This window comes from Eriocheir sinensis, unplaced genomic scaffold (assembly GCF_024679095.1).
Source record: "Eriocheir sinensis breed Jianghai 21 unplaced genomic scaffold, ASM2467909v1 Scaffold20, whole genome shotgun sequence".
NCBI classification, from domain to species: domain Eukaryota; kingdom Metazoa; phylum Arthropoda; class Malacostraca; order Decapoda; family Varunidae; genus Eriocheir; species Eriocheir sinensis.
The window spans coordinates 965,380-977,964 of record NW_026111406.1 but is presented as its reverse complement, the minus strand read 5'-3'; the positions used below and the strand labels follow the sequence as shown (position 1 = coordinate 977,964).

Here is a 12,585-nt window from a genome sequence, read left to right as displayed (position 1 = left end):
GCCTGGACCTCAGTCACGATATAATAGGTAAATACATTGTCTTATTATTATTATTATTATTATTATTATTATTATTGATAGCAGTAGCAGCAGCAGCAGCAGTGGTATTATTAGTAGTAGTAGTAGACAGTATTAGTAGTAGTTAGGTTAAGTTTGGTTAGGTTGGATTAAGTTTCATTTCGGAAAGATAGAATTGGGCTTGGTAACATAAGTTATATATATATATATATATATATATATATATATATATATATATATATATATATATATATATATATATATATATATATATATATATATAACATGCACTAAAACATTTAAATATTTTTCTGGCAGGAGGTGAAATCAAGGTTACTTTGGTTTAGGACTTTGATATAACGTTTATAAGTAGTTTAGTCAGTGAGACTGGTAAGAACTAACACTGGGAATGGGGTGTATTTAGTACTAAATCTGACTCAACGCCCTATGCATTAAAAACTTTAACCTGTGCTCAAAGTTAAATTACTATTTGCCTGAGAATCGGCCACTGAGAGTTGAGTCCCAAATTTTGTCCTGTATATTTTTTGCTGAAACTTTGATAACCACTAACTCATCATATGAACATTAGGTATTTTTTTTACTCGTACACCAGTCTCGAGATGGCTTTACTTACCCTTCTCATATGATAGAGCTTTTCATCCTGAGCAATTTGAACCTCATATATACCCACCGCAAATTATTTATCATGTTGACAGTGATTTTTAAAGATTTACCTATTTCGGGCAAACGCCCATTGAGCAGCCGCAACATACCCTCAGGTGTATTGTCTGGGTGGTAACTGACAGTGATTTATTAAAGATTTATCTACTTGGGGCAATGTAGGTTACTATCGAGTGGCTAGGTTACGATCGAGTGGCTAGTTTACTATCGAGTGGCTAGGTTACTATCGAGTGGCTAGGTTACTATTGAGTGGCTAGGTTACTATCGAGTGGCTAGGTTACTATCGAGTGGCTAGGTTACTATCGAGTGGCTAGGTTACTATTGAGTGGCTAGGTTACTATCGAGTGGCTAGGTTACTATCGAGTGGCTAGGTTACGATCCAAGGGCTTAATGATCTTTAGTTTCGTTTCCAGTAGGAAATTCCTATGGCTGCGTGTACTGTGAGTGTGTGCCGCTGCTGCTTCTCATTTGTGAGGACGAAACTATTTTTTCCTGGTAGATTTCTGTCTATTTAAGGGTTTTTAGTGATTAGGCTATGAAGTGTAGACTAACTCAACAAGATTACCACTAGGACAACAACGTACAACAACTAATTACAATTAATTACCATTGTTATTCATCCAGGTCTCACAAAATTACACGCAGTATTGTTGAACGTGGAATTGGACAACTCAAACGCCGATTTCATGTTTTGCATGGTGAGGTACGATTGAGGCCCCCCCTCAAGGTGTGCAAAATCATTCATGTGTGGAATGCTGCACAATATTTGCAAGGATAGGAATCTTCCTCTTCCTCTGGATGACGAGCAACCAATGGGTGCAGAGGCACAAGTCCCAGTGCCATTAAATGATGCTGCAGAAGAACCTGCCAATGCGCCCGGTGGTCACCGTAATGAGGGTCGTGCCTATCGGGATGCATTCTGCACCTTGCATTTCAGGTAAGTTGAATCTTTGCAAGAGAAACTGGTATTATGTTCTAATTTAATTAATTACTTATTGGAAGATCACTAATGAGATGAAGGTGGTAGTGGGGAGTGGGACGGATGGGTGAACAGGTGAGAGATGGAAAAATAGATATGATCGATAAAAATAGATAAATAATTATACTTGCTTCACATTGATTTTATACATTTCTCTTAATGTCATCATTTCTCTTCTCAGCAATGAGGACTGATGGAACGTCCTCCAACAGGGCCTCGTGTACCTACCTTGGTAATGTTTCCTACCTTTTAATGCATTATGATAAATTTAAATTCCCATTAGCATAGTCTCTCATCTCCTAACCACAATTTCTGATGACCTTCTTATGATTGTTTTCTAAAAAGGAGACTAGAAAGCTTCACCATAGTATATCTTTCCACAGTCAAAATTCTAATTGTATAGTCAGAAACTATGCAAAAAAAAGCAGTGTCAGTATAAGTACAAATTACAATACATATGATAACTAAGCTTATAATAGTTTAATAATGTTAGAAATAACAGAAGTAGTATTTGGTTGTATGTTTAATTATTTTCTAGTTTAAATTTATAGTATCTAGCTTCAAGCCTCATGGCCTCAATTTTCTCCTTGGCAGCCTGTTCCTTGGCCCGCATAGCTGCCTCCTTGGCCCTCGCAGCGGACTCCTTGGCCCTCGCAGTGGACTCCTTGGCCCTCGCAGCGGACTCCTTGGCCCTCGCAGCGGACTCCTGTGCTCGGGCAGCTGCCTCTTGGGCCCGTGCAGCGGATGCCACTGCCTGAGCAGCTGCCTTGTGTTCCTGGGCAGCAGACTCCACTGCCTTTACAGCTCCCATTTGTCCCGTGGTGGGATCTTCTGAGGGGGTGGATGAAGGGGGAAGCGCTTCTTCTGCAGATGCATCAACATATATTACAGTTGGTGCATCTGCAGATTCGTGGCTATTGATACTGACCAACGGATCTGCTGTTGCTCCTCCTGCAGCAGGTCTCACGTCCTTTCTGCAAGCAATGGATTTAATCATTACATGGTGTACAAGCTTGGAAGATGCAAGGACACACCTGCCAGCATAGTGAAATCACTCCTAGAATAGTATACTACATTATATAATCTATACACTATATTACCTTACATGAACACAATCTATCTTATATTCTTTACTAATGTGTGCTGTGCCTTTGGCCGGCGCCTTGTGTAAAAAAATTTCAATTAATGAATGATATAAACAACTGACTGACAGTAATTTCCTTTCTTTTTATTGAATGAAGCCTTAATCACAATGAATAGAAATATGAATATGGAAGTAATATTTTACCCAAAATGGTTATTTTAATAACATTGCTTTGATTGAAAAATAAGCATAAATTAGAATCTATGTTCTAGTATTTGGGGTAAAATTAAGAGAGGTTCAGAGAAATTAGGGAGTTGAGCAAAGAGGGTAAAGCTGCAGAATTTGAGTATAGAATGAAGGGAAGAAAGAGACAAAGAGGTAGGTGTCGTTGAGGTGGAGTGGAGTCAGTTTAAGGAAGCGGTAAAGGGTAGAGCAGGGGAGTGAATCATATAAAATGAACACAGGAAAGAAATAACTACTAACATGTCAGCACGCAGGACATCCATCAGATCATCGACTTGAGGCTCACCCATTATTGTTTTGCTGTCTGGTCCCAGAATATCCTCAATTAGTTCGTCAATGGGATCCAGTGGAGGGGGAAGAGGACCACCACCTAAAAAATGGACACATGGTAATGTATACTGCATTTCTCTGAATACAAAGGTTGTAGAGGGACAAGTACGTCCTGAAAATCTATAGTTTTCAGCTGAGATAAAAAATGTAATAAGTTAATGGATGAATGAGAAAAAAATGCAATTCCGTGAACTCAGTTAATTTCTCGATATGGAGGTGTACCATTTTAAGTTCGGTCTGTTAAGTGTATAACACCGTTAGATAAGATTTAAACAAAAATTAGAAAATTAACTCACCTGTCCTATTCCGTTCCTCACGGAATCGCTGGATTTTTTGCCGAGACCGGGAACTTATGAAGAACCAGCGTTTCTTCACCTCAGCCGAGGTCCTGTAGTTGTTGAATGAGTTATTTAACTCCTCGGCTATTTGTTCCCATATCTCATGTTTCTTCCTGTTAGAAACTCCCGGCATCTTGAAGCTGGACTTCAAGGTTTGTACCTCATCCATGTACAGTTCTGCCAGGCGGAAAGTTTCTTTCTCCCCCCAGTTTGCCTTCCTATTCCGTTTACTGGGTGGAGTGGCTTCCATCGTTGGACAACTGCAAGGATTTAAATATTCATAAAATTTGTACGGAGTGGAAGAAATTAGAGCCAAATTAAGGCGCTGTAGCTCTGCTGAACCTTTACCATATATATATATATATATATATATATATATATATATATATATATATATATATATATATATATATATATGTATATATATATATATATATATATATATATAATATATAGATATATATATTTAATAAATACATATATATATAATTAAAGATAGCCAGAATGAGCAGATCCACATGATGATGTAGGTTAGATGGGTTACAGTAATTTCGCCCACATGTCAGTTTGCCCAAAAAAAGGTAAGTCATTTCACCCACACTCATGAGTTCTTTTGCCTGCAAGTAGTATTGACTACATAAATCATGTGGTAAAACGTTATTTGATTTATAAAAGTAAAACATATTGCAGCGAATACTCTTAAGAAATGCATGTCACTATAGGTTAGGTTAGGCTAAGGTCTAGGTTAGGTTAGTTAGGTTAAGTATCATTCGCACATATGTTAAATTTAACCAATGGTAAATATTAACATATACATCATATGTGCAGATAGCAATAGAAGCACTAATGGTTGTACTGTTATGCACACAACACAGAAATGTGACTGTTGTCTTGTGCAACGACTTAGAAACAGCACCTAGGAATGTCCCCAAGAGTGTTATTTCTGTTAAAATACAACCATTTGTGCATTTCTTATTGCTAAATATCACCTTCTTTAAGTATTGTAGCTAAACTCAAACCCCATCTTCAACCTCACAATCACGCACTCGTAACCGTTGGTAGCCCGCTGAACACGTGGAGTCATTTGCACAGAAAAGGGTATAGAAGAAGTGTCTGAAAAACATGTCTTATTTCAAGTGGTGCACTTCTTTTTCGTCTTAGGGCATATTACCGTAACTTAACAAAAACCAAAGGAATTAATCGAGAAAGGGTGAAGTGACTCAACCGAGTGGGCAAACTGACTCCACCATGTGAACGAATTGACTAACTTATACTGGAATGATCTTTTCAAGTTTTCCTATAAAATACCATTAAGCAATATTTTTAATACCTTCAAGCCTTACCTGGTATTGTAGGACAGGAGGAGATCTGGTAGAGTTGGAACACACAACGCCGAAGGCAGGTTGTACAGGGTGACTGAGCTGGTGACTGTTTACACAAATTCTCGTTTCCAACGGGAATGTATTTTAATATTTTTCTTTTCCAAGAAATACTGTCATTCACTCCGTGTTATTTGGTCAAAAATTGTATTGTAAAATTATTAAAATAAAAAACAAAGAAAATGTAAGTATAACTATGTTTTATTTAACATGATTCATGTCGAAATTTTGCTCGCTGTGCGTTCTAGCGAGACGAGCGACATCAACAGAGAATGGTCTAAGCACGATAAGTTACGACGGCCCTAACTCGTTGACCATAAGCTATGTATGATTTTGTGCTTAAGTAGCATCGGCCTTAGACACTTTCGTGGATATGGGCCCAGGCATTCCTCCTAACGGGCCGTCTCCGGACTAAGGCCCGTTTTCCCTAGTTGTCCCTAGGGGATAAATCTTAGGCAGCTGGCCGGCCCAGTGGAACGCCAGCACTCCTCGGGCGAGCAGCCGGATGGCCCTTCTACGGAGGCGAGGTGGACCCGTGGGGTCATCCTCACTTAGGGCCACCCCTCCGTGGTCAAGTCGACCAGTCGGCTGCTCGCACGTGTCAGCTTCGTGTGTCTGCTGGGCGCCTGACCAGAGAGCCCGTGCCTCCGTCGCTGCTCGCCGGCTCTTACTCGTGGCGGCGGCGAAGGCTTCCCCACACCCGCCGCACGCCAGCGGCGGGCTCCCCCCTGCGACGGGCCGTCGCACAGACAAAGGCCCGTTCCCCCTTTTTAGGGGGTAAACCCAATAAGAAGCTGGCCGGCCAGTGGAACGCCAGCACTCCTCGGGCGAGCAGCCGGGTGGCCCTTCTACGGGGGCGAGGTGGACCCGTGGGGTCATCCTCGCTTAGGGCCACCCCTCCGTGTCCAAGTCGACCAGTCGGCTGCTCGCACGTGTCAGCTACGGGTGTCTGCTGGGCGCCTGCCCAGAGAGCCCGTGCCTCAGTCGCTGCTCGCCGGCTCTTACTCGTGGCTGTGGCGGCGGCGGCTTCCCCACACCCGCCGCACGCCAGCGGCGGGTTCCCCCCTGCGACAGGCAGTCGCACCGACAAAGGCCCGTTCCCCCTTTTTAGGGGGTAAATCCTTAAAGAAAGAAGGCTGGCCGGCCATTGGAACGCCAGCAGTCCTCGGGCGAGCAGCCGGGTGGCCCTTCTGCGGAGGCGAGGTGGACCCGTGGGGTCATCCTCGCTTAGGGCCACCCCTCCGTGGTCAAGTCGAACAGTCGGCTGCTCGCACGAGTACCGCTACGGGTGTCTGCTGGGCGCCTGCCCAGAGAGCCCGTGCCTCCGTCGCTGCTCGCCGGCTTTTACCCGTGGCTGTGGCGGCGGCGGAGGCTTCACTACACCCGCCGCACGCCAGCGGCGGGTTCCCCCCTGCGACGGGCCGTCGCATAGACAAAGGCCCGTTCCCCCTTTTTAGGGGGTGAATCCTAAAAGAAAGAAAGAAAGCTGGCCGGCACAGTGGACCGCCAGCACTCCTCGGGCGAGCAGCCGGGTGGCCCTTCTGCAGAGGCGAGGGTGACCCCTTTGCGGTTATAGTCGACTGCTGGGCTGCTCGCTCGTGCACCGCTACGGGCTGCCCGTGGGGTCATCCTCGCTTAGGGCCACACCTCCGTGGTCAAGTCGACCAGTCGGCTGCTCGCACGTGTCAGCTACGGGTGTCTGCTGGGCGCCTGCCCAGAGAGCCCGTGCCTCCGTCGATGCTCGCCGGCTGTTACCCGTGGCTGTGGCGGCGGCGGAGGCGTCCCTAGACCCGCAACGAGCTTGCATTGCTCGCCCACCCCTTACAGGGCCGCCATTTGGCCAAGGCCCTGTCCCCCTTTTATGGGGGTTAATCTTAAAGGAAGGCTGGCCGGCACATGATCATTCCAACCTGGCAGCGGTAGCAGCAAGACCTCAGCCCCGCTCTCTCCAGCTCGCTCCGCCAGCCGTGCTCTTTAGAGAGCTATCGCGCAAGCGGAGCAGTCATCCTTCCCTGGGTCACCCGGGAGGTGTCTGAGCCCGCTACATTATGCTGCTTGTCACGTAGCTACGCCCATACTAAGCTGCCAACCGCTTACACTTGCGGTTCCCCAGACTTGTGTATCGAGACTCCTCCTCCTAAAGTTGAGCAGTCTGCCCTTGTCTGGGTTTTCTTTTACATCACTCAGTCTGAGTAAGGAAAACGGACTTCCTGCTATCGGGGCAGACCGTGACGCTACTCGTGACCCCCTCACGGCGTTTGTGGGCTTAGTCCCACAAGCTGCGGGGGCTCGGTAGTAGTCTCGGCTGCACTGTGTTTGCAGTACTTTTTCCTGCTACTTTCTTTCTTTTTTCCTGCGAGACTTCGGTCTCGTATTCGCTCCGAGTCCCCCCGGGCAACCTGCACCCGTTAATAGGGATTGTGCAGGCCAACCGGGGTCGGGGTTTGCCGGGGTCGCACTGTTAGCTCTGCTACCGCCCCGGAAGGAAAGTGGCCGCTCTTCAAAAATCGGCTCCAACCCAATAAAATTACATCAGACGAACCGACAGATCAACTGAATCACGGACTGGACGCAGACACACTGACCAAAGACATACAAAAATGACTCGAGTAAGAATACGAGCAAAGAATTCAAAGGACCCGAATAGAAAACTAAGACTACTTCAATTTCTCTCCGAGAATGAGATCTATGTCAATAGAATCTTTGTAGCCAATGAGGGCTTTGCCATATTTACAAATGACGAAACGGACCTGGACAGACTATTCAACGGCGTAACTGACAAATATCTTGAAAATAATGGGTTTACCTCTGTAATTCCGCCAGAACTTAAAGCAAGAAGATCAATCATAATATTCAATGTTGATTCTCATATATATAACAACAGTGAAGATGAAATGATAAGTGAAATCATGGACAAGAATACATACACCAACAACCAGCTAACCGAGGTGATGAAATTCACTAGAGCAAAAAACATTAAAATACCTTCACAAAGACCAATATAGCAAAGAAGGCAACGGAAATAGGGGTGAGAATGTTCTCCATGAGCATCTCCCCACACCAAATACAACAGGACAAGTTTATAGAGATAAAAGCCTGCATGAGATGCTATCAAATAGAAAATCACAGTATATCAGAATGCCTCAAGCCAACGGAATACAAGATTTGCTCAGAATGTTCAGAAGAAGGTCATACGTGGAAATAATGCACTAAAGGATATAAAAAGTGCATAAACTGCAAAGGAGACCACAGAACAATGGCCATGAAATGTCCACAAAGAAGAGAAATAGTAAATAAAAAAAAGAAAAAAAGGCCAGGAAAGTACATCATATAACATGGCAAAAAGGAGCAATCAGCAAGCAAACTTGCCGGAAACGACAGCAGTATCCCCAAACACACACACTATAATCTATGCATGTTTCATGTATGCCCATATAGTAAACATTGCCAACCCAGGAACATTCCAACAAGAGGTAAACAAAATGTTTAAAATGAACAACTTGCCAATGATAAAAACTCCAGATAATCCTCCCTCACAAGACATTCTAAATGTGATGTCACAACAACCAAACACAAACATAACAAGTTTGGCAGAGGGGGGGCTAGCACATCGGGTACCCGAGAAAAGGGGAAAGAAGCTGAAAACAAGGAGATGACTGAGATTGGAACATATACAGAACAAACACAAGATATAACTAACACAATACAGGATACAATAATGATTCAAGGGAAAAGAAAATATCAAATTAAAGGAGAAGAGATAGGGCTAACGCTCTATACCAAACAGAGTGAAGGATGGCCAGTGAAGGAGGACTTCACCAGACAAGTACTGGTGAAGGGAATTCAAAGCAAAAGATATAAATACACATACACGGACAAAGAACTTTCAGAAGAAGAAGTAATGAGAATGATAGAGAAAAAATCGATGGACATCACAGCCCAATGCTTCGCAAGGGTTGACAATAGTACCTTCAACAAAATAAGAACAGGACTAATTGAGGAAAAAACACCACCACCCAACAGAGACCCAAGAACAAGGAGAAACACAGAACAATAAACACAGAACAATAAACATACACCACCAACATTCAACATGGAGAAGTTAAAGATACTTCAGCATAATGTTCTAAACTGGAAAACGAGAAAGTCTCACCTTACAAACATTTATTTAGAGATCGACCCGGACATCATTCTGATTAACTCACACGGGCTAAAAGAAGAAGAAAATATTAAAATTCCAGGATACAACAGTTATAATAAGAATATATATAATGAAATAAGCGACGGCATCGCAATACTAGTCAAAAATACAATGAAATACAAAATTAAAGACGAATTCATCACCAACTTCCTAGAAAATATAATAGACACATCCTTAGGGAAAATCTCAATAGCAACCACATATCTACCTCCGAGAAGACAATACTTACCATTCCCGGATGTACACAGGCTAGTCTACAACAACCACCCCACCTACATCTTAGCAGATATGAATGCACAAAGCAGGAGGTTAAACAACAACAGAGATAACCTTATCGGGAAAGGCCTCGAAAGATTTCTTAGCAGAGGAACACTTCTTCATCTTGGTCCCAACTTCCCTACCTTCCACGGCATGAGACGCAACACGGCACCAGATATAGTCCTGTCCAACAACAAAATCATGCACAACTATTTCACCAGGTCCCTTAACCACATCAGACCATATACCCATCATCATGACAATAACCGCAAAATCAATAACGAAAACTATACCAGTCAGCCTCAACTGAAAACAAGCGAACTGGAACCAATTTAAAGAAGAAATACAAACTAACCTTTCAACAATTAACTTACCAGATCACATGTCAAAAGAATACATTGGTCAAAAAATCTATTTCTGGTATGATACCATAGAACAAGCTACCAGTAACAACATATCTAAAACGTCAAAACAAATAATCCAAAAACCTATAACAAGCCCTCAACTAAGACTAAGCCAACATTATTATGAAGAGCTGAGAAGAAGGACAGCGATATACGGATGGAACCGACAGGACTACTATAGATACTGGATGCTAAGAACCCTACTAAGAAATGAAAGCGAGAAAGTCTATAACAAAAACTGGGAAGAGAAGATAACAAGTATAGCTAGACACTGTGCTGAAAACCCTAAGAGATTCTGGTCAGAAATACAAAAGCTAAAAGGTAATAATAGCGCAGCTAATCAACACCTAGAAAAAAAAAACGAAATAATAACTGAAGACAGAGATAAGGAGACTATGTTCCGAGAAATTTGGAGTAAATTATTTACCATCACGGCAGAAGAAAATGCCAACTATGACCAACAAACAGAAAGAATAGTTGAACAATACTGAAGAGAAAACGAAGGAAAACGCACAACATACGAGACATCAGACAAGAGAAGACTTGGAGGAACTGAAAACATACACACGCTAGTAAGTACAAGATAAATTAAGAACACAATAGAAGGATTTAAAAACAATACACCAGGCCATTCACTAATCAATAAAATAATTTTAAAACACATACCGGACAACGCAGTAGAGTTGCTAAAATAGATATTCAACCACACCCTTTCATTGGGTTTTCATCCAACAAAATTCAAAACGGTAATCATCAAACTAATACCAAAGCCTGATACTAACTCTAAAAAAACAGAAAACTACTGGCCAATATCCTTACTAGAGGTACCCGGGGAAATACTGGAGAAAATAGTTAACAGAAGGCTGAGAATCTATCTTGAAAACCACAACAAACTCCCCTGCACATAACACGGATTCAGATCAAACAGAGGCACGGACACAGCACTCACGGCTATTCACGAAACAATAGCTCACCATATAGCACGAAAAGATCAGATATACATAGTACTTCGAGACGTTGCCAAAGCATTTGACAAGGTTTGGCACGGAGGCCTTCAATACAAGATAGCACTTCTCAACTTACCGGACACAATCACCAGATACCTCAACAACTACATCACGGGACGGAAAGCAAAAATAAAAGTTGGAAACTACACAGGTCAAGAGCTCTTTCTATCAGCCGGAGTACCATAAGGATCAGCAATCTCACCCACATTATACACAATATACACTTCAGACCTACCTCAACCAGCATGGGGATGCACAAATGTACAATATGCAGACGACGTCACACAAATCATAACTTACCCTGGCCAATCGAGAGAATTAATGACACGACGCACCATCCAGGAAATAACCAAAGTCAATACATACGAGGCAAAATGGAAAATAAAAACCAACAAAAACAAATTGAAAATAGTTCCCATATCAGTGAAAAAGAAAAACGACATTATCATAGATGGATCAAAAATAGAATACTCTCCACACGGCAAAGTACTAGGACTCAGAATGGGAAGGACAGGCATAGAACGCCATATCAATGAAACCATTAACAAAGGAAAAAGCAGACTTACAGAACTCTACAGATTCAAGAACTTACCTACCAACATAAAAACACATCTTGTCAAGGCATTCATCGTACCCATATTGCTCTACCCATCGATTCCCTTAGTAACAACAAGCAGGAATAAACAAAACAAACTACAAAAAGTGCAAAATAAAGCCCTTCGCTTTGCCATGAATGAGAGACACCCATATACAAGAAACACAAAGATGCTACACGAAGAAGTAAACCTGGAACATACTATATACAAGAGCAGTAAGCACATTCAGAAAATTGGAAGCCCTGGAGGACCCATACATGACATACATTCTCGACAACTACGAAGAGGACAAAAACCACCAGTACTACAGAAAAACTAAGATCATAATAAACAGAGAACATCCAGAAAAAGCATACACTACGCGATAAAGCTAAACAAGTAACCACTATCAAACCATTCTCTCGGTGGTGCGGAGCCGAGGGGCAAGAGGGGCTGCTGAAAGCACGGACCTCCTGTCAAACTCAAAGCTGCAAACCACGGAGAGATGTAATAACCAACTAAAATCACAAATAAGAGACACAAGTTTGTTACGTACTAGAAAATACGTAACCCTAAACTTACCTGTCACGGCGGGGCTGGGTGGGTGGCGGGGAGAGACGGGCAGTGACGCACGGATCTCCTCTCTCACCGACTACTCTGGCCCGCCGTGAGAGGGTTGATAATTGAAAACCTATTGGAGCACTGTGTTACTGAGGGCTCCCCGTCAGGCTGCTGGTACGCGGCCGCTACGGACATGGAACGCTGGCGATTAGCTGTCACCCACCCTCGCCCCATCAGTGTCAAGCTGCACCGCCCTCGTCTCGGCTACAAATGCATCTCAGAGCTCGATCCTGAACGTCAGGTGGAGGGAATGCGACCACTCCGACGAAGAGCAAGATTGTCCGCTACTACTTTACATCTTAGAATGCCCGCTCACAAGAGACCTGTCCCCCAACCCTGAGGGACACTGCCCCTGAACTCCTCTTCCACCTAGGAGAGGCGGCCCTGGAACAGCTCGTCAGACGATACCCGCCCCCTCGCTAAATCTTCATGCAGTCCATAAACTAGGGCCCGTTTCCTCTGGTGCT

At 43.3% G+C, this 12,585-nt stretch overlaps 1 protein-coding gene across 1 annotated transcript; it reads left to right on the top strand.

Annotated features, from left to right (window-relative positions):
* The first annotated feature begins 1,449 nt into the window (after positions 1–1,449).
* LOC126990779 (uncharacterized) lies at positions 1,450–2,802 on the top strand. Its single transcript, XM_050849425.1, has 3 exons — positions 1,450–1,636; positions 1,860–1,910; positions 2,273–2,802. Exons 1-3 carry the CDS (start codon positions 1,546–1,548, stop codon positions 2,434–2,436), a joined length of 306 nt encoding a protein of 101 aa, XP_050705382.1. The 5' UTR covers positions 1,450–1,545; the 3' UTR covers positions 2,437–2,802.
* Positions 2,803–12,585: the final 9,783 nt, after the last annotated feature.